At 36.6% G+C, this 21,261-nt stretch overlaps 2 protein-coding genes across 7 annotated transcripts; one reads left to right on the top strand and one right to left on the bottom strand.

Moving 5' to 3' along the window:
• Window positions 1-298: 298 nt before the first annotated feature.
• LOC117924630 (cytochrome P450 734A1) lies at window positions 299-3,758 on the top strand. Its single transcript, XM_034843314.1, has 5 exons — window positions 299-734; window positions 1,516-1,739; window positions 1,876-2,117; window positions 2,229-2,622; window positions 2,869-3,758. Exons 1-5 carry the CDS (start codon window positions 446-448, stop codon window positions 3,313-3,315), a joined length of 1,596 nt encoding a protein of 531 aa, XP_034699205.1. The 5' UTR covers window positions 299-445; the 3' UTR covers window positions 3,316-3,758.
• Window positions 3,759-7,937: 4,179 nt separating this feature from the next.
• On the bottom strand, window positions 7,938-18,458 carry LOC117925222. Of its 6 annotated transcripts, XR_004652963.1 has the most exons (7): window positions 18,265-18,458; window positions 16,882-17,325; window positions 16,011-16,463; window positions 14,616-14,876; window positions 10,867-10,968; window positions 10,684-10,781; window positions 7,938-8,541 (listed from the first exon to the last, which is right to left on the bottom strand). XR_004652963.1 is itself a non-coding variant. In XM_034844175.1 (4 exons), exons 2-4 carry the CDS (start codon window positions 17,281-17,283, stop codon window positions 8,521-8,523), a joined length of 876 nt encoding a protein of 291 aa, XP_034700066.1. In that variant the 5' UTR covers window positions 17,284-17,325; window positions 18,265-18,456; the 3' UTR covers window positions 7,938-8,520. The 6 variants fall into 6 exon arrangements, 3 of the variants coding, with proteins under 3 accessions (XP_034700066.1, XP_034700064.1, XP_034700063.1); XR_004652965.1 differs by lacking the exons at window positions 10,684-10,781; window positions 10,867-10,968 and having other exon boundaries at window positions 14,597-14,876; XR_004652964.1 differs by lacking the exons at window positions 10,684-10,781; window positions 10,867-10,968.
• Between the last annotated feature and the right edge of the window lie 2,803 nt (window positions 18,459-21,261).

The following is a 21,261-nucleotide window of genomic DNA, read 5'->3' as shown; positions in this document are numbered from 1 at the left end:
TCTGAAATTAAAACCCTATTATTAAATATGAAAAATATGTTTAGGAAATTACATGGAATGCCCTTTATCACATGACAACTTTTTAAGAAAAACAGAGAGAAAATAAAAGAAAAGAAAGGGATAGAAAGGTACTAGGGAAAAAGGGGAGGGCAAGATGGTCTTAGAAAGAGTGAAAAGGATTAAAAAAAAAACATCTGAATCGTTGACCCTAGAATACCAATGGCGGCCCCTACGCCGTTGGCCTTGTTGCCAATCCCTCTCTCTCTACTCTTTGTATTAAAAGGAGAAGAGAAGAGAAGAGAAGACAGTGAGAACAAGTGAGAAACATAGCCAAAGTAGATAAGAAGCATTACGAGAAAGGCGCTGCTCCACACTTGGCAAAAAAAAGAAAAGAAAGAAAAAAAAAAAAAGGCTAAGGCAACACTGTTGTGTTGTTTTTGTGTCTATGTTTTCAGCCATGGAGGAGGTGTGGTACTGGTTCAAGCTACTCGTGATATGCTTCATGGCGTTAGTGTTCGTGTTGAAGGTGGTAGTGTTGCTTTGGTGGAGACCCAGAAAGATCGAACACCATTTTTCCAAGCAAGGGATTAGAGGTCCCCCTTATCGTTTCTTCATAGGCAATGTCAAAGAGCTTGTGGGTCTCATGTTGAAGGCTTCTTCTCAACCCATGCCTTTCTCTCACAACATACTCCCCAGAGTTCTCTCCTTCTACCATCACTGGAAGAAAATCTATGGTATTTCGTCTTCTTTTCTCCTCTCTTCCTCTCTTCCTCTCTCATTTCAATTTATTTTCACCTTCTTCACAACTGCTGTATCTTCAGTTTGTGAGCTGGTTTAGAGTTGGTGAGATTGCATTCTTTTTTTCTCTTCCACCTTTCTATGGCTCCTGCAGCTCTTGGCTGGCTTTGTAAGAGCTAGTTTTGATCATTAGAATTATGGGTGGGTTCCTCGTTATTATAATATACCCTTCAAAAATTGTGACTTTTGAGAGGCTTGTGTTGTGTCCTCTTCTTTTTAAAGCTTTTCAGGCCTTTATACAGTTTGGATGTTTGATGCTTCTTCTTCTTATTGGGTCTTTTCAAATATACAAAATTTTGTGCAATCAGATATTGCAAGTGGTCTGAGAAAACATGGTTGAGGAGTTGAAGTAGCTATCATTTGCTTTCTTATTTTTCTGTTTCGATTCATTGAAGCTCCAACTTTGATAATGAAGTTGTGTTGTGTTTGGTAGTGGGATTATTTTTGGGCTTGCGTTGCTTCTGCTCTCTCTGTCTCTGTAGGGTCTACACTATCCATGCTCTCTGAATTAATGGCTGTCATGTTTCCTACTCAATATTCCTCATTTTTGCTAACTCCATACATACTTGTTGAGGTTTTATTGCAGTTCCTAGTTGATGTATGAACCTTCTCTTTTCCATTAAATTCCATCCTTTTCTCATTATTTGAATACTTTCCCCTATACTTTGATTTTTTTTTTTTCTTTTTTGACACAATTAGAGCTGTGGTTGATCATAGGTGCAACATTTCTCGTGTGGTTCGGCCCGACCGTTCGTCTCACCATCTCCGATCCGGACCTTATTCGGGAGATTTTCGCCTCCAAGTCGGAATTCTATGAGAAGAACGAGGCACACCCGCTTGTTAAACAGCTTGAAGGTGATGGGCTGCTGAGCCTCAAAGGCGAAAAATGGGCTCATCATAGGAAAATCATAACACCTACCTTGCACATGGAGAATCTCAAAGTAAGCTCAGATTTTAGCATTTTAATTTAAACTCAAAACCCACATTGGGTTTAATTCCAATTTTTTTTTTTTTTTAAAACTATAAAAATCATAGTGATCATCATAGTCTGGTTATATAACTTATAATATTTTGTAGCTGATGGTACCGGTGATGGCGAAGAGCGTGACCGAAATGTTGGAGAAATGGATGGCAATGTCAAAATCAGGTGAGGTAGAGATTGAAGTTTCTGAGTGGTACCAAACATTGACCGAGGATGTCATCACCCGCATGGCATTCGGCAGCAGCTATGAAGATGGTAAGGCCATTTTCCAACTCCAAGCTCAGCAAATGGTCATGGCTGCCGAGGCATTTCAGAAAGTTTTCATCCCCGGCTATAGGTAATTTTCCATTTTTTTTTTAATTTTTTATTTTTACAAATATTAATATATAATTACGAGATAAGGGGGTTATTAATTGTTGAAAAATATTTATAAAAAAAAAATTATCAGATTCCTTCCAACCAAAAGAAACATGAATTCTTGGAAATTGGACAAGGAGATAAAGAAATCGCTGGTGAAGCTGATTGATCGGCGAAAGGAGAATAGGTGGAAGGAAAATCCGGAGAAATGTCCAAAAGATTTATTGGGGCTAATGATAGAAGAAACGGTTAAAAAGGGAGAAATGAGTTGGTGCCCATCATCCAAGATTACGGTACAGGACATTGTTGAGGAGTGCAAGAGTTTCTTCTTCGCCGGAAAGCAGACAACCTCCAATCTGCTGACCTGGACTACGGTTCTCCTTGCAATGCACCCACAGTGGCAGGTTCGAGCACGTGACGAGGTTTTCCGTGTGTGCGGAGCACGTGATACACCAACCAAAGATGATGTTGTCAAACTTAAGACGGTAATGCCCCCCGCATTAAGACAAATTCCCATCTCCTTTGTCTTTTACTTTCCGTTTGTTTCCTGAGAAACCCACTTTTTGCTTTCTTCATTGAAACATGGAATCCAGTCATGACTCGCGGGCCGCGGCTCATGACATGCATTTAATTTTAATTTTTTTTTTATTCTTTTGTCATTCCAAACACCCCCATTGTCATTATCGCACAAGGCAAATCTCACATGTTTCGTTGTGTGATCTGGTGTGCAGCTAAGCATGATCCTCAATGAGTCCCTGCGCCTCTATCCGCCCATCATCGCAGCCATCAGACGGGCCAAAACGGATGTAGAGCTGGGAGGCTACAAGATCCCCCGTGGGATGGAGCTCCTAATCCCAATCCTAGCCGTTCATCATGATCCCTTGATATGGGGCAATGATGCAAATGAATTCAACCCGGCCCGATTCGCGGAAGGAGTGGCCCGAGCCGCCAAGCATCCGGTGGCGTTCATTCCATTCGGCCTGGGCGTCCGTACATGCATTGGCCAAAATTTAGCCATCTTGCAGGCCAAACTGGCCCTTGCCATAATCCTCCAACGCTTCTCCTTCACTCTTGCCCCCTCCTACCAGCATGCACCAACGGTTTTGATGCTCTTGTACCCTCAGTACGGGGCCCCCATCACCTTTCGAACTTTATCCACACCTGATCAAGGGTCCTAAATCACTCCCATCCCCAGCCTTAGCGTGTGAGCGTATATATATGCTTTTTTCCCGACTGAACCCAAAATATCCCTATTATTGCCTCTCAGTAGCTTGGGTTTTTTTTTTCTTTTTTTTTTTTGGAAAAAAAATGGAAAAATGAAAATATTTGTTGCCATTCTCTTAGCCTTGGTATAGTACACTGACCCATGCCTGTCTTTTTACCAAATTGTCCAGACTATCCTGGCATGTAACCCCTTTGTCAGTTGTAAGATTTAGTCAGTTGCTAACATCCACCTTTTTTTTTTTTGGTCTTTTCTTCAGTGTCTATGTCATAACTCTTATGTATGTATGCAATGTATATTTTTTGCACAATTTCTACACAGTTTTGTAACATTATTCATTCATGAACTTGAATGGTGGTTTATCATTAGATTAGTCGCTTTGGCCCTCTTCAAAATCTATCCCTACAGCTGAATTTATCCAATCGCAGGCATTGTGGGTGATTATTGATTTGCAGATAGAGAAATGATTGATTGGATTATAGAGGTATTGATTTTTGAGACATAGGTCAATGGCCACTGTTTAAGATTGGGAACCCACATAAATCTATTGAACCCTTGACGTTACATATTACTATTTTTGGGCAATTGCATGGGCTCTCTTCTCTTGTTGAACGATGGGGCAGCTCTCCCTCTCGGTGAAACAGCCATTCATTCCTGCTTTTAATTACCCAATCATATGAAAATTTTGATGCATCAAGACAAATACAAATTGATCTAGAATCTTTAAGGTGATATCATCTTCAAACTCTTTTGTAACGTAGCATAAGTGTTACATTTTCTTGATACCCCATCGGGTAAAAATAGCGCACCCAAACAAACGAACATAGCTAAAATTCCATTTTGAAGTGATTTTGATTTATTAAAAATATTTTCGTACGAATCACTTTAAGACGAATCAATAACAAAGATGACCGACATTAACTTTTATTCAAATGGGATATCATACAAGTCATTCTATGAATTAGGTGAAAAAAAACATATACAAGAGAAGATGTGTTGTTGACATGCAGATTTTCGTTCATCTTTTGGAAGCAATGATAAGAAATGGAAATGGGGGTTTCTAAGAAAAGAGGGTAAAAATATAAAAGAAAACAGAGGGCACCCAAAAATGAGTGAGCTTTGTTTTTCACTAGAAACTTAAAAGCAAGAACAACATTTGCAGTACCCTAGGAATGAAATGTTCTTTTAAAGCAAAGTAACTGTAATCCAACATGCAAATGTACTTTTTCTAAAAAAGATATATATTCTTCTTTATGGGGTTTAGGGCTTTGAGTTGTAATGTAGTAAGAATTAAGATTGAGAGCAGGAGAGAGAAAGAGAGAGGGAGAGAGCAACAGCCATACTTTTTTTTGTATAACTTTTTGGGATCTTCTCATGCTCTTGGGAAGCTCTTATTTTTGTTGATGGTCCCCAAGAAGCATGTGGTTGGGGATCTCTTCTTCTTCTTTTCTCTCTCTCTCTCTCTATCTCTAACACTCACACACACTTCTATTTTGGTGTTTTTATGCTTTTGTTAAAGGAATCAAAGCATGCTATCAAGCATGTGATCCAATCCATAATTACCATACAAACCAAATTTTCAATTCCCATTGATCACCCTCTTCACCTATTGCCAATTCCCATCACCTTTCTCACTATGCCGACACACCCTGCTGCATTAATGCTCAGTACAACCCCTTTTTATTCTTCCTCATCACGATGCTAATCTCGGGCACCGGGCTATGAGAATCCCATTCACATCCACCCCTCCTCTTTCTTTTTCATTATCTATGCTCCTATTGCCTCTACCCTTTGCTTTCTATCTCATTAACATGGCATACAAAACAAATTATGTAATCTTTAAACTACTCATGACCCTTCTTTTTATCTGGGTTTTGTTTAATCTTCAATGCAATTCTCTCCTGATTAGTGGTAATCCATATCCTAATCTTAGTCTTTGAAATTTAATATTAGAGGCTTCTGTTGGCTTGTGCTTTGTCTCGAGCATGCTTCCACAATAACATCTAGGCATTGTCTCCTGTGATTAATTAACCTTGCTACACGACAAAAGCGACATCCTAAGCTACCCATTCTAATTAATTGATCATCTTACATGTTTAGGGGTGATTAAAATTATCGACACTGGCAGGTCAGGCACGTGCGATCGATCAATCGATCAATTGCAGATTATCTCTGCATCAATAATGCTTTAAGATTCAATCCATTTTTCTTTTTACCTTCACAAGTTGGGAAAAGAAGCATGCTTTTCACTATGATGTAGGGGATGAAAATTAAAAATAGGAGTCTATGAATATGGTGGTAAAAGGTAGGGAAGCTAGCTAAGCTACTCCATTTCTTTTGTTGATAGGGATTAAGTTATGATCAATCAATGGGTAATGAAGCTAAGAACTTAATCATATTTGAGAAGATATAGCAATATGGCAAAGCTTTTCCCCACCCCACCTTTCACAAAACTCCAAACTTGATCATGTTTTCCCATTGAGTGTCCCAAGAGCCTCAAAAGCATACATAAGCAACTGTATAAGTTATAATACTGTTGTCCAGTAGAGTAGTATATGAGGCATGTGTAGTAAGTGACAGATAGGGGTGATTCCCTTCTTATTTGTAACTGATTCAAAACCAAATTATATTTCTTTGTTAAGGGAAAATGGTTTAGAATGAAGAGAAACCATAGAAATTTTAGAAGTCTGCAAGTGCTATGGTTATGGAGAATCCTCATCTCGGATTTCATGTGCATGTCTGACTCTAATTCTTAAAGCCATGACACCAGGACTCCATTTTGCATGTGCATGCCCTGTTATACCATAGTTATTCCCTTCTTATTTCCTCCCATTTGCAGGTTGTTTTGGAGTTTAGTGTTGAAAGTGAAGAGATGAGTGATTATTCCTTGTAGTTAGTTGACTAATGGATGTGATATAAACCTTGCCCATAAACAATTTTGTCAAATTACATAGCTTTAATGTGTTTTTTCATGTGATATGATTTATTTTAGTGGTGATTTCACAGCATTTGAAAAACCCACCATGAAGAAGAAGATGAAGATGGCCCATTATTCATATGTAGAAAAGACAGCTAGATTGAACGTGAAAAGATTGCCAGCTCATGGTGAGGTTTTTGTTTATATTAATAAGAAATGAAGCTTGGTTTTATAGAGCCTAGCAATTTGGTTAAGATGAATGGATGAGGGAGAGTCATGTGTAATTTATTCCAAAAATGTCCCCTGTTGTTGCACTGATGCCAAAGCATTTTAGCTGGCTCATATCTGCCCTTGCTTAATGCGACCTTGTCGGGCTGATATAGAGCAAGAGGCAAACCCTTTTTTTCTGCATGATTGCCCATTTCAATACCACATTCTAATCCATATCTCACTGAGGAGTTAGCTCACCTGCCATTTTGATTGCTTATACAGAAGGGAGGATGGTGATAATACCCAACCCAAAAGCACATTTGGCTGTCTGGGGCTCTTTCCCAGACGATTCTCTTGTTTGGATTATGAGTTTTTAGGAGTTTTTTTTTGGGGGGAAAAGGTATTATAATATCTGGGTGATCGAGTGCCACGGTGCCATATTAAAGATGAAAGATGAAAAGACGAAAGAAGATGGATTTCTTGGGGAGTGCACCACAAATTCTAGGACTGGGTTTTAGGGTGAGTTGGGCAGAGGAGTCCAACCCCAAAACCCAAATAATGCCCTTCTTGGGGGGCATCCTCACATGGGAGCCCCAATCATGAAGGGATGCAAATGAGACAATGGCTGAAGATTTGGTGGAACCCCATTAATGTACAACTCATTTGTTGCCTTCCTAACAATCAATCCCTGTTACGGTGTTGAAGAAATAGGGAACTCAAATCACTCTCTATTAAAATAAAACCAAATTTCAGTGCCCTACCTGCATTCTTCCTGTTTTAAAATTTTAGCCTGGAATGATACCTTGCAACCATTTTATTGATGGCTTCAGGCGACAAAGACTCTCTAGGGTCACATTCCCATTTTCTTTCATGAAGCTCATTTTCTTTGATATATATACCCAGCATGAAAATAATGTTCTGCTCTATCATGTGCCCATCATTAAGACCTGAAATTTTGCTTCTTGTCCTTCATTTTAATTGAATGTACATGGTGTGTCCACAGTGTTGCCAACCAGGAAAGGCAAGTTTTTAATTAGGTTGAATATTACATGAACATGACTAGGATTGTTAAGAGTTTATGATTTGAAAGCAACCCGGAAGGGAAGACGGGCAAGATGAATTGGGTTCAGGCTTACTTCCAGACCCAGATGACTCAAAAACCAATTTTGAAAAGGAAACAAAAAGGATTTACCCAAACATAATCGTCATAGAAAATGGTTTAGCATAGAAACTAGATAACATCAGCTGCAGAAACGTCCAAAAGAATCCGTATTCATAACCCAGAAATCCACTACGCTTCTTAGATTCTAAAAAACAAACTTGGTGTCTTTTGAGTGGTGGTCATCCTATCACGGGTGCCATCATTGCCTTCCTAAAAAGACATGTGAAATCTGGTCAATATCCATTCTTGGAGTTTTCATATACAGTATTGGCACTTCTTGAATAGAAAATTTCACAAAATTTTTTACAGATACCATGCAACTGATTTTATTTGATATGAATCTGTCGTAAGTACAATTTAGCAAGAGAGAACAAAAGAGCACCAGAAGATGAGATGTAAAAATCACTGGCCATGAGGACAATTTGGAGGTGAATGATGTAGATTATATAAACAATTTGAAATAAGAAAGCAATATTTCTTGATTCCCCATAGCCAGTCTGGGGGAGCAGCTTTTGCATCACATCCTGCCATTATTTTCATTTTTCAGGCTACTCTGTGCTGTTATTTCCTCTTAGAAAGCTCCAAATTCTTGATAGTGGGATGTAATAGATCAAGCTGAAGAAGTGAAATTTTGACAGAATCCATTCAGCCAGACATGGATTAAAAACTTTTCTGGTTGAAGCAGCTTCAGAAATGATATTTACATTGCATAAGATCAAGCATGCTTTTGAGTAGCCGTGACAGCTTCAATACAAGACTCTGGCCCTCTGAAAGGAAAGGTTTCTGAGTTCTGATAGGAGGGGAAAAAAACAAAATGCATTTACAGTTTTGTGATGAGCTCCAGAGTGGATTCGACTTCGAGCCAAAAGTGTTCACTTTTCAGCCAGTAACATCTGCATCACAAACCACAAACACATCAAATCAGACCAGTTGAAATTGAATTTCCAGGGAGTTGCACACACTACAAAAATGCAATGAATGGCTCTGGATTAGAGTAAAATGAAAACAAAACAAAATTGGGAAATGCAGAGTTGCTGATATCATGTATTTTCATCAAATTTCCACTGTGATATGCCAGAGCCTAACTGAAATTTGCCTAGAGGAAAGAGAAAATAAGATGTGGTTCCAGATGTAGACACTAGCCTAGTAAAAACAACTCATAATTAAAACAAGCAGCAATTTATCACCATGATGGGTCAGGGCCTGTCTAGGATAACCTACTTCTGGTTTTACTAAAACACCCTTGCAAGAAATGATGGATGATGGAAAAAGATAGGCCTCCTAGGTCTTAGACCCTTAGCAGCTACATAACTGCGAACAGGGCTGGAATTTGCAAGTTTCCTTATGGAATGAATTATGAAAATAAAGTGACAGAACGGGGATGCATCCTTCAATGTAAAATAAAAGATAAAACAACATACCTCCATGCATGGTGGTAGAATGTAATTTAAAGATACAAAGGATTTTGCTAAATTTGAATGCGTAAGTGCAAAGTTGAAGGTAGCCAAAAATATAGGACAAGAGCAAAAATAGTGTAAGATGGTTTGGTCATGTGAAAAAAATCACATCATTGAGAATCGATGAAGTGGGAAGGATTAAGAAGACAAGAGGAAGGCTGAAAATGCGGGTTAAAGCTGTGAGAAAAGACTTAATGGGCTATGACTTAATTGTTGATGTAACCCCAGTGGAGCATAATGCCAAGAAACGTCAAAAAATCAAAGAATGTAAGACATCTGAAAACACATCCACTTGTTAAACAAGGTTGTCCACTCTGGTTTAATTTGCTCTCCTTTGCCAAGTTTACCAGCAAGAAAGCTCCTGGTGTTATATGCCCAGTCAACTATGTCATTATAACCTAGTGTTCTGGCCAAGAAGCATTTCATTCACCTTATCTGTTCTCAGATGCTGCCGATTTCTTTCTCCAGAGAAGACCCTGTTCTCTTGATTTTTTTTATCATTTAGCTCACTTATCCTACAGGAAAGAGTTGTTAGATGTTCCTAAAGACTGGTACTGATTCTGTAGGCTATAAGCCACAGACAGATAAAGGCACTACACACAAGTTGGTACAAGGTATTATGATAAATGCAGGTATCTATGCCTAGCATGGGTGTAGGATGCATAAATGAGTGACATCACCACATTACTCGCATAAATTTTAGGAAGATAACACTGACAAGATCATTGTAATGAGTTGAATGAAGAAGCCATATGCAGTCAGATACACAACTCAGAGCATTAAGTTACAAAGTTGAATAGTGAACCCCTCCAATGACATCAAACCTTGGCAGACAAGTAATTAATGAATAATTAAAATTAGTATTATACTAGCAATTTGGCGACCTCAACTCATAAGCTAGAGGAAATGTAGGCATTGGGTTGATTTAACACAACTCACTTAAGAGAGTCATGAACTCAAAATCACCAGGCTTAAGCCCGTTCAATAACCAGTCTAATTGATTTAGTATTTTAAATTACACTTCTATGAACAAGAAAATTAATTAATTTACAAAAAATAGAATTTTAAAGTTCTTCTCTAGTAAATCCACTTCCCAAAAATACTGACACAAAATCCTAAAATAATGTTACTTATTTTACAGCACAAGAGCTCCTAATATCTCTTCAAACTGGAATGCAAGGTTTTTCAGAATTTTCATACCTTAGTTTTCCTGAGTGAATGAGGCATATTTTGAAAAATATTTCTTAAACTTTTACATTATTCTGTATGCCATAGTTATTACTGTCACTTGTGCCTGATAATCCTTATCATCTTTTTCATCATCTCCTAGTACAAGCAAATCATTGTCACTACAACATTTACATGGGCCTTCTCTTCATCTTGTTAGATGGTTAAACATTTAGATGTAAATAGAATTCCTTAGGCAAAGCCATTTGAAAAAAACAAAATCACTTCACTACAGGTAAGTATACATTCATAATTGCCTGTGTTATTGGTCATTCATGGCAACAGTGAAACACAGGAAAGAGCATTTAAAATTTAAGAATTGTGGCTAAAGCAATAGATTTCTAACTATACCTACTGCAAAGCTTGTAAACTTTCTTTCCTCATTCCAAGTGAGCAACCTTGTAAATATTTATCCCTCCATCTTCTAAACCTGTGTATTAGTATTGTTTCTAACAACAACAAATCTATAACCCATAAGAAAAATGAGTCAAAAGAACACAGAATTGGAAAACTGCTCATTCCATTCTAACTCACTTCTCATCTAATTTGTTTGCTTACAGCATCCTCCCCTCACATGCAACAGGTTCTCAGAGCTGCTCATTCTCATCTAGCAAATGGCATTGTGAATGGGTGTTTCTGTCCAAAATTGAAAAGAAAAAGGCAGAAATGGTAGGCTTATGCTAAAACCGAATATGCAAGGTCTAGGTAATAAGGATTTTCATAAAACAACATAGCATTCAACAAAAAGCTGATCTATTTGATATTTTAGATGAAATATTTCACTAGAACACTGAGGTGCTGCAGAGTAATCTGCCAAAAGAACCTGGGAGTCAATACAAACCCTAGATCCATCTCAGTCCTATTCTTTTGCATTGAAAGAGGACATAATAGAGAGGTGGGTGGGTACACCTATTGAGCAAAAAATTAGAGATAACCGTAATAAAGTGCAACCATGCACTGATCCCTAAATGAGTTTGTAAATTTACTCTCAGATACCTTCATGATTTTGAAATAAGTAACAGCAGAACATAATTTGAACATGCACATTACCTCATACAAGTAATTTCCAGTTCAAAAGGTTAATTGGGTTGCAATGAAGTATTAATAACTACACAGCATGTATTGGAAAAACATATATTTAGATTACAACCCAAGCAGTCTAGGACATTTCTCTCTATTTTTTCACGATTGCTCTTACATTTGTAACAAACCCCATAGACATCATTGAGCAAGGTTCAGATTTCAGAAAATTTATTTTCTTCCAAAAAATATGAAAAGAGGGGCATCATTTCACAAAACTAGTGACAAATATCATCTGCAGCTGAGGAAGAATTATAGTAATTTGTCCCAACCTGAGGCATAAAGAAAGACAAAAGTAACCTTTCTAAAAGGGATTCTGCTAAGAAACCAATCTACAACTAAACATCAACCTGAATCCAACAACTAGCCAAAGCAATTAAATAGAAAACATTTTTAAAAAAATTCAGAAATATTGGAATCAACTTTTAAAAAGTTGGAAAAAATTTTCAAAACATTGGAAATATATTTTTTTTCCTGAAATTGTATTCAGATGTATCAAAGCTATCAAGTCTAGAACCTAACCCAAATTCAACCTGTTAACTAAACCTGATTAAAAAAAGCTGCCTCAGGTGGATATGTGTATGTGCCAAAATTTTCCACTGTTCAAGATACATGCAAGTAGGTGAATGCACACACACACACTCTCTCTCACATATGTGTGAATATAAATATATATATATATGGATGGTGCTACATGAAGCATAGTTTTTACCACCAGCTTACATGGCAAGTTGTGAATGGATATAATAAAGTGGTTCCGATTTATCAAATGTAAAATCTTATTGGCATGCAATTACTTCCTGCCACCCAAGTGGTAAAGATAGTGGTAAAAGTATTTTTATGTATTGGTTTTTCATATGTTCTTGTTTGAACTGCAATACAGACATGTTAGAGATCCATGATTTCAATTGAATCATGCATTCCCCTGATTCACTCTTTTATTTCCCTACTATTTCTCCCCTCCCCCTTCCCCCATCACCAACATGACTGAAGGATTCATCATAAATACATGCCATGATATTATGAATTACATTAACTCATAGAGAACCCCCCTTACAGTCCTCAAACTCCATTAGAGAGTTCATTGCACAAATATACATGCATATTATCCTAACAGTTGGAATAAGGTTCATGCATGTGAGCTCACGTCTGTGAGAGAGCAAGATGGTCCTCCTTTATTTTTGTCATTGAACCATAACATATACACTTTAGAGACTGATATTAATGTCCATCTGTGCTAACACTGTTGGATAATAAACAATCCTAACGCTGTATGTAGACTAATTTACATTATTGCTAACATTGTCAGATATTACATATGCCCAAAATTGTATGCAAAAAGAAAGCAGCTTGCAAGTACCAATTTGATCCTTAAAAAAACACAGATGATATATGGTGAGCTGGGTTCACCAAATTAGTGGGCACCTTGATCACCGGTTACATCCATTGGTTGGGCAGAACTAGGAAATGTAACAACACAACTATGGTAACACCACAGTTTGGGCACCCTTATAACAGAGATTTGGTTTTGGAAGGGGTCATGAGGAAACCTCTGAAGCTGAAAAGGCTAGGAAGCATTACCAATGAACTAAGACATGGACTCACAAAATGCTTAGTTAAACAAGCAACAAAAATGATTAAAAGTTCTTAGTTAAAAAAAGCAACACTATTAAAACCAAATCCCATCAACATTTCCACAAGCTGTAATGGTGTCAGGTACATCCTTGTAGAAATGTCACAACTACAGCCCCAGGATTATATTTGAATATTGAAAGCAGATGGTCATACACAGAGGTGAGACATCTACAAGTCTGAGATTACAAAAACATACTCTTGATCCCTACCAAAGCCTCAAGTTTGCAGGGGAAGTAAAGAAACTTCCTTGAGGTTGTTAATACAAGAAATCCAAACATTCTCAAAAATAAATTAAAAGCCATAGGCAAGATCCATAAATAAAAAGGCCCTGATAATGTTCTCATAAATCATAACATCCATTTATAAGAAGATAGAACCCTAAAGCCCTACCGATCTTTCATTTTAGTCCTCACTTAGATTTAATCCTGGTCATATGTCTGTAACATAGATAAAAACAAACATAAAGCCTCAAACACCCCTCCTAATGCAAGCTACAGTAGCATGAACAGTTCTGTACTTATAGAACACATGAATAAGAACTACTACAATACTATCAACAATAAAATGTACGGAAAATTAAAAAATACAATGCTTCCACATCAAGAATATCAATGTTTTAATCTGAGAACAGATTGTCAAAACCATAATTAAAGAGCCTCAATCAATCTCAAGAAAAAGGGTTTTGCAGGTCCTTCCTAGGACAGTGCATAAGGTGCTAATTGCCAATTAGCTGGCATGGAAAGTTTATCTGGAACAGAAGAAAAAAGGTGCAGAGGGTAGATTAGAAAGAGTATAATAAAGGTTCATTTGAGGTGGTGGAATTAAGGGACACAAACTGAAGGAGATCATCTCGCAAATGTATTTTATGTGCATGGTTGAGGCTCTGTCCGGACATAAGCAGGAACGGGGTCGTTCTTGTTCCTTTTTTCATTCTTTTTCACTGTTTCTTCTACTCTTAGCATGTATCTGGGATTCACCTCTCTTTATGGTGCTTTTAATAACATTTGGAGTTCACCTACCAAAATAAAAGGTTAAGTTTTGTCATGTTCCATTTGTTATGCATTTGACTTCCAACTAACAGGAAGTTGGTTGCCACTTTTTTCCCTGGAATTGGTTGCTTTTTGGCTTCTTAAACAACGTGCTATCCCTCCTAGGATTCATATGACATTTCTAGACCAGTATATGTATAAGCATACGGAAAGATCAATCATTGGACAATTGTTATATAAGTACAGACTCCCATATCATACCAGGCATAGAGTTTGAAAGGGGTCTCTTCAACTAAGAGTTTCATTAAAAAATAAAAAAATAAAAAAATCATGACCCTCATCCAAGCTACTATACAATTCTAGATTCCAGATTTCAACATATAAAAAGAAATCAATTTGCAAAAATGAAGAAAATCAAGCAAAGCTCCCTAGAAAAAGAAACCAAAAAAAGAGGATAGCTCAAGGTTATGAAGAACTTCACAATAAGTCAAGAGCAGAACACACATCAGCAAGAAAAAGATGTAACATGGATGAGCCAAGGCAAAGGTTTGGGAAAAAACCTTCCAAGCATCCACATACCAGGAAACCCCATGGCAGCCACAAGATTCTGGTCTTACATCCTTCAGCTAAACACAAATTTAAGGCTCACAGGAGGCCACCGATGAAAGAATGCAGCAACCAAATAAATTAAAGGTACCAGTGCATCATCATAAGCTGTCCTATTTTGTAGCCACTTTGATGCCGATATTGCCCCATTGTCTACACCAAGAGAAAGGTGGGAAATCCCAACATCATCTTTAGACACTTGGAAGCAAGGTGTACAAGCCTCATGCTTTGGCCCTGGAAAATGCAGGGGAGGCATCAATAATGTCCTCAAATCAAACTGCTTATCTTGCCACATGGCATGGTGGAAATCAGATCATTTGAAAAGTAGGCCCTAAAAAATATTCATATAAAGTAGAGAGCATGGAAGTAAAGGAATTCCAAAAAAGAGGAACCTTATGAACTCCACTTAAAAGGGAACAAAACTGAAAAAGATGCATCCAATGAAAAAAGGAAATCAGGGAAATTCATCAGTAAAAACCCACCAGGTCCTTGGCAACATAATAACATCTTTAAAATCACAAGGGTTGAAAACAAGAGCAGTAAATTCATGTAACTAAACCTTACTTCAATTGTTGCATCTCTTAAGATACAAATCCTTAAATGGGGGAATCAGATATCACAATTTTTATATTTGCCACTGATTTGCATATTTTGTGGCATACCTACAACAAATAGATTGTATTTTATGACAAAAAATGTATTTTACATTTTAATGAAAAATGATTAAATAGGATAATCCACAAAGGACTGGAGAAAGAAGAGAGTATATACACAAAGGTGAGCATCAAAACATTCATTACTTTGTAAGAATTGGTGGTACAAATGTTCCAAACTAGACCATAACATGTATAACTAAAAAGGAAGCAGCAGAAAAAACAGTTATCCTGTTTCTTACAATGTTTTGAAGCCATCAAGTAAAAAAGATTCTACTTACAGAAAAGAAAAAAGGGGAAAAAGAACTCCAAGTTTTTCCTGTCAACTAATTGGAATGCTAATATCAGCAGAAACTAAATTCCTTAGCTCCATCAAATGTTCATCATTTGATATATGGAGAGAAAGACGAAGGTTTGTCACCAGTGTTTCTTGCTCCCAACTTAAGGGTCCTGACGCATGCAATGCCTCTATAGTGCAACGGTAGGCATGCAACTCTAACCTATGGATTTCTGCTGCCAATTCCTCTTTTGTAGGAAGGAGACAATTTCCTTCCTCATACCCCAACCGACAAAAAGATTCAGCATCACTACAATCATCATTTTCAATAGGCCCTGTAGAAAAATGATGAAGCAACTTATAGGGATTATTGCTAGTGATGCTACAACTACCAACAGAGCATGTAACACTATCAGCATCATTATGTCCTAAGCTTACTGCATGTGAACCCCCAACAGCACCATTTGTTTTTGCCCTCTCCACATCCATTTCAGAATACCCAGTGGGTCTGCTGTTAAAGGAAGCATGCATGTAATTTTCACCCAGCATTTCTCGTCGGGAAGCAACAGCCTCTACCTTTTCAGGTAACAGGGATGCATTCGCTGCAACAGCTCGATGAAGCCTACCCTCTTTCTCGGTCAATCTAAATTTTTTAGCACTTCCAGCATATGTTTCAACTTGAGAATAGCCAAATGGTGATCCTCGCTTCAGAGTTCTAGAGGAAGCAATACGAGATTCCTGGAAATCGGCATTGTTCTTAACAGTAAAACAATTATCTTTCCTTGATAGTTTCATCCTTGTATCCATTTCTTGGACTTGGAAGCTTGAATTTTGAATATAGTTGTGTGTTGGAGGACCACTGGGTTTTCTGTCTTCAAAAGTCCCAGAACTCTGTAGAACAAGGGGAAAAAAGATAAATAAATAAACAATTGCAAAGTGCAAAGAGAATCACATGGGAAATCTTGCACAGTATACATCCACTTGTAGAATCTGCACAATAGTTGGAATAAAAAGTGCTCTAATGACCCTAAAATATGGTAACATTCAAACATCATCACTGAGAAATCAAAATAAACTCAACTGCTATGGCTCTAAAATAGTAAAACTTTCCCAAAACAATGCATGTAGACAATAAACAAAATATGAAACAGCATACAGATAAATGATTCACTGATATAATATGAAGATTTGATAGAATCAAGATGATCACAGAAAGGCTCTTGAAAAATACTCCAAGTGCAGCACATATGGGGACCAAGCATTGCAAAAGAATATCTTGCAGAGTAAAGATACATCAGTTGAAACCTACCTTTCCAATCACGATCCACTTGTCATCTTGCCATGATTGTCTCACCCGGAGATCATATTTTCTGACTTTAAATTCCAGTGAGGACCCAAGATGCCTAACCAAAAAATATTTCTTTCCCAGAACCTTTGAGACAGTTGCCATTTTCCATGAGAAGTTGTCAAACACTTCTACAACGTCACCAGGAATCCAACCCTCTGGACCTTCCACTGGAGGAGGACAAGGCCTAATGGCACTCCCAGGTACCCTTTCCACAATTGCCTCATCAATATTGCTTTGATGGCCATCATATCTAACAGTATAGTTGTGTCCATTACCACATATTATCTCAGCACTAATCCAAGAGCCTGATGGCACCTTCCTTTTGCTCAGTACCTCCACCTTACTCCCTTTCTTAAATCTCATGATTGCTATAATATTCCTCCGCCAAATTCCAATGTGCAAAACCTATTATTCCATAGAAAAAAAATCACATCAGAAACAAAGATTAACCAGAAGGTTGAAAAATCAAACAATGAACTCTAAATTCAATAATGAAACCATACAACAAATTAATTACACATAAATAGAACATCCTGAAAATAAGAGTAACAAGGTGAAATTTTAGAAAGGATCCAACAATTACAGATAATCATACAGAGATGGTGAATTTACACACAGAACAAATCAAACAGCTAAAAGTAGCACGTATCAAAACAAGAAAGGTTTTTCCTCTGTTTTCTCAGTAACCAAACAGAATGGCTTCCACATGGAAACTTTTCTGTGACAGATGTTAAATTTTCATGAAAATAAACATTTTTAGCAGTGCAAACTAAATCAAACAATAGAAAATAAGCACACAATATTCAATCGAACATTAAAATTTTTTATTTCTTTCCCTATTCTTACCTTTTGTCAAGCACCAAACCCAGACTTCAGCCAAAGATCATCATGAGAAAAAAGGGGAAAAAAAGGAAAAAAAAAAAAAAATCCTCGGCTGTGTTTGGCTGCTGAGAAAATGTCGGGAAGAAAATAAATCAGAATTTTAAATCTCAACTGCACTGAACCCACCACAACTATTTGTCTCAGTAGAGTCAAGTTTTTCATCATCAAATAAACAAAACAAGCATAAAACGCAAAACTCAAAATCTTCTTATTCGTCTCTTTTCCACCATTTTCCAGCAATCAAACAGAGGGCAATGGAAAAAACAAATTCACCAAGAAAAATTAAAACTTTCCTTTAACAGATATTAATTTACATGAAAAAAAAAAAAAACTTCCCTCCCTCTTTTAATCTTCACCAAGCAAGCTGAATCAAACAATAACAAGAAAAAAAAAAATCCACAAAGAATCAAATCCAGAAAGAATGAAGAAATCAGAGGAGAGAATGAAAGAGATTTGACTGACCTCTCAAGAAAATGGGTGATGAAGTTGTTTGTTGTCACAAATTTTTGACAGTGTTTTGTTTTTCATCAACTGTTTTTGTTTTTATTGTTTTCAGTTTTGGTTGGGCTTTTTATTTTTTGAAGACAAAGAATATGCTATGCATTGCTTTCCATGCCTAAGAATAGCTTGTTGCGCTGGGATTCACTTTCGTTTCTTATCGTGTGCTTGGTGCGTACTACGCATGCATCCCTATTTTGTAAATTATGACTTAGAGCATGTCTGATAAAGTTTTTAAAAATAGTTTGGTAATCAGAATATACAAATTAACCGAAAATATGATATTTTTGGAGAATTATTTATTTATTTATTTTTTATCTCATTAATTTTTTTCCTTGTTTTGAAAAGGATTTAAGGTTTTTTTTTTTTTAAAAAAAAAAAGCTCTTCTACCCAATGCCACAACCGTGGACCAAACTTATGAACAGAGAAGAGTGGGACACATATACGAAGAATGAAAAAATGAAGAAGTAAGGTTCAAGTAAGCAGTGGGGGAGACTTGAACATTTTCTAATATGCTGTGAAAATTAAATTATTACATTTAAAATTTTTGGTATTTGAATGAGGCAATTCCCGACATATGGGGTTCCTGTTGGTCAATTATGGTAAAACACAAAAGATAAGAGTGACCAATTTGAATGAAAAATGTTGTCACGAAGGTTTTCCACGTTGAATGGAGACGATTGAATGGCAGCCAACCAGCATTTTGTTTGATTGACTCTGGAAACCCAAGAACATTTCAACACGCATAGTGGTTTGTGTGATAAACCTTGTAACAACCTTTCATTTGGAGCTAGTCCTTGTATTTTTTGTGGAATACATTAAGGTGGGCGGGGCCCAAAATTCAAATCGGACCCAACACATCTTTCTCAATGCATTAATGATTAGCACGGTGGTTCAAAAACGACACTTCTACTCGCCAGTTTTGAGCCTTGTGGAACTCTCTCTCTCTCTCTCTCTATATATATATATATATGTTGACAGCATGATAGTAAGATGATAAGTAAAATCACAATATGAAGGCAGGCATAGTCATTTTCCATGTTCATGCATACATGCATGATGCAACCCCAAAGAGTTCCTTGGTGGAATAGAAGAACCAGTTGATGAATTAGGGGAAATCTATAATTCAAGGTTGACCCGCGTCCGTTGTGAGACTGGATTCAAATCCAAAGTGGGCAACTACCATTGTCCCATCTGTCTGCTAAGCAGATCGTTTGAAAACTGTTGTTTAAGGGAGTGGAACATTTGGTATTCTTCTTGACCACTTCACGTTTGCTTAATTTATATTTTTGAAGGTTGGCCTTCCCTTGGCATTTGAAATTTTGAAGAAGTGATTTGGTGGGCTGGTTGGGTAAAAGGCAAAGAGGCATCCTAGTGGGGCAGTTTTTGGGGGGTTGTTTGGATGCCAGGAAAGCTAACTAGTTGATTGCAAAAAGGGACATTTTAAAAAAATGCTGAAAACGTGGCTTCAGCTTTAATCTTGGGCATGCCTGCCTGCCCTCTCTAAACCCTCTTTGTTTTTTGAAGTTCAGACATCACCATTGCCAGCCTTATTGCCTTTTTCCGGGAATGTATTGTGTTGCTTGGAAGCAAGCCTCAAACCCCCAATAAAATTAGGAGAAATATAGGACATTGTAAGCTGCCTCAACAAGCTATCTTTTTTTTTTTTTTTTGGCATTTATTTTCTCTGTTTGATTTTGATGATTCCCATCCCATGAGAGGAAAAGTTTGATGGGGTGGGATGAATTACAAGGTTGTATTGTGGGGGAGTTGCACAAATGTGAAGGATTGAAGGGATAATATAGCAAAAAGGAAAACCCCCTAATTTGAGTTTGGATGTGGATTGATGATGCAATACATGGCTTTCCAGTGTTTGATAATTGATATACTTCCACAATAAATTTGGTAATTTAATAGTTTTCTGAAGTAATTTTTATTTATTTAAAAAAATTTTTTTCTTCTAACACAAGTAAATGGAACAAATCATGGTTAGAGGGAAAAGGTTGCAACTATTATTTTTGGGTCATAAAAATACCTTACTAACAAACAAACAAAAATAATAGGATATTTTAATTGACGTGATTTGATATTTTTGGAGGATATTATATGAAATAAAAATAATATTTTAGAATATTATATTTAATGAGATATTTTATTCCACATTTATTTTTTGTTCATAGAAGAACAGAGTGACAAATATATTATATTTCAAAGTTCTATATACTTTTACATAAAAATATATTACATGACAATAATTTCTATTTACTATTAAAAATATGAAATTTCTTTTCAGGTTTAATATTATATGTTATTGTTATTTTATATTGTATTATACAAATACTTTTTATTTGTCTTCCTTTTCTAACTAAAAATCTATTTTTTTAATTACTGTTTTTTTTTTATAAAAAAATAAGTAAAAATATTTTATTCTATCTCGTGTTTAATTAAATATAAGATACGATAAATCATATGATAAACGAGTATAATATTTAATTAGCCGCATTATTCTATGTCTTATCTTATTTGATGTTTTGTTCAACTAATCAATGATGCCTCATCGGAATGGGCCAAAATGTTTGGTCATTGGAAATCATTTTGATTGACAGTGTCTTAAACATCAACCACTAATCCTCTCAGAAATCAGAGCATTTTTACATTTGAAAAAATGAACACACAAAATGAGCATGTTCATAAGAAAAGGAATTTACTTCTAAAAGCGACTCCCACACTCCCGTCCGAGAATAGTTTGAAGTAAAGAAAGCAACAAAAACTAATTGCTTGATAACTTTCCGAACTTTATGGTTGGTTTGTTTGTTTGTTAATTTGAAGGGAGGGTTGTTGTATTTCCCCCCTTTGTGCCCTTTGTAAAGAAGAAACCCCCAACAACTCTAATAATGGTAAGACCATTTTTTTTTTTTAATTACCACCCTTTTGGGCATTAATGATGGTTTCCATTTATA

This window comes from Vitis riparia, chromosome 11 (assembly GCF_004353265.1).
Source record: "Vitis riparia cultivar Riparia Gloire de Montpellier isolate 1030 chromosome 11, EGFV_Vit.rip_1.0, whole genome shotgun sequence".
Taxonomy (NCBI): domain Eukaryota; kingdom Viridiplantae; phylum Streptophyta; class Magnoliopsida; order Vitales; family Vitaceae; genus Vitis; species Vitis riparia.
This window is presented reverse-complemented; position numbering and strand designations above follow the sequence as displayed.

Excerpts from the sequence above, each read along its gene's own strand:
- LOC117925222 (XM_034844173.1), bottom strand. The coding sequence starts at position 17,283 with ATGAGATTTAAGAAAGGGAGTAAGGTGGAGGTACTGAGCAAAAGGAAG. Across the intron at positions 16,464-16,881 it reads AGTGGATCGTGATTGGAAAG|AGTTCTGGGACTTTTGAAGA; the intron begins GTAGGTTTCAAC and ends CTTGTTCTACAG.
- LOC117924630 (XM_034843314.1), top strand. The coding sequence starts at position 446 with ATGTTTTCAGCCATGGAGGAGGTGTGGTACTGGTTCAAGCTACTCGTG. Across the intron at positions 2,118-2,228 it reads GTTTTCATCCCCGGCTATAG|ATTCCTTCCAACCAAAAGAA; the intron begins GTAATTTTCCAT and ends AAAAATTATCAG. Across the intron at positions 2,623-2,868 it reads ATGTTGTCAAACTTAAGACG|CTAAGCATGATCCTCAATGA; the intron begins GTAATGCCCCCC and ends TCTGGTGTGCAG.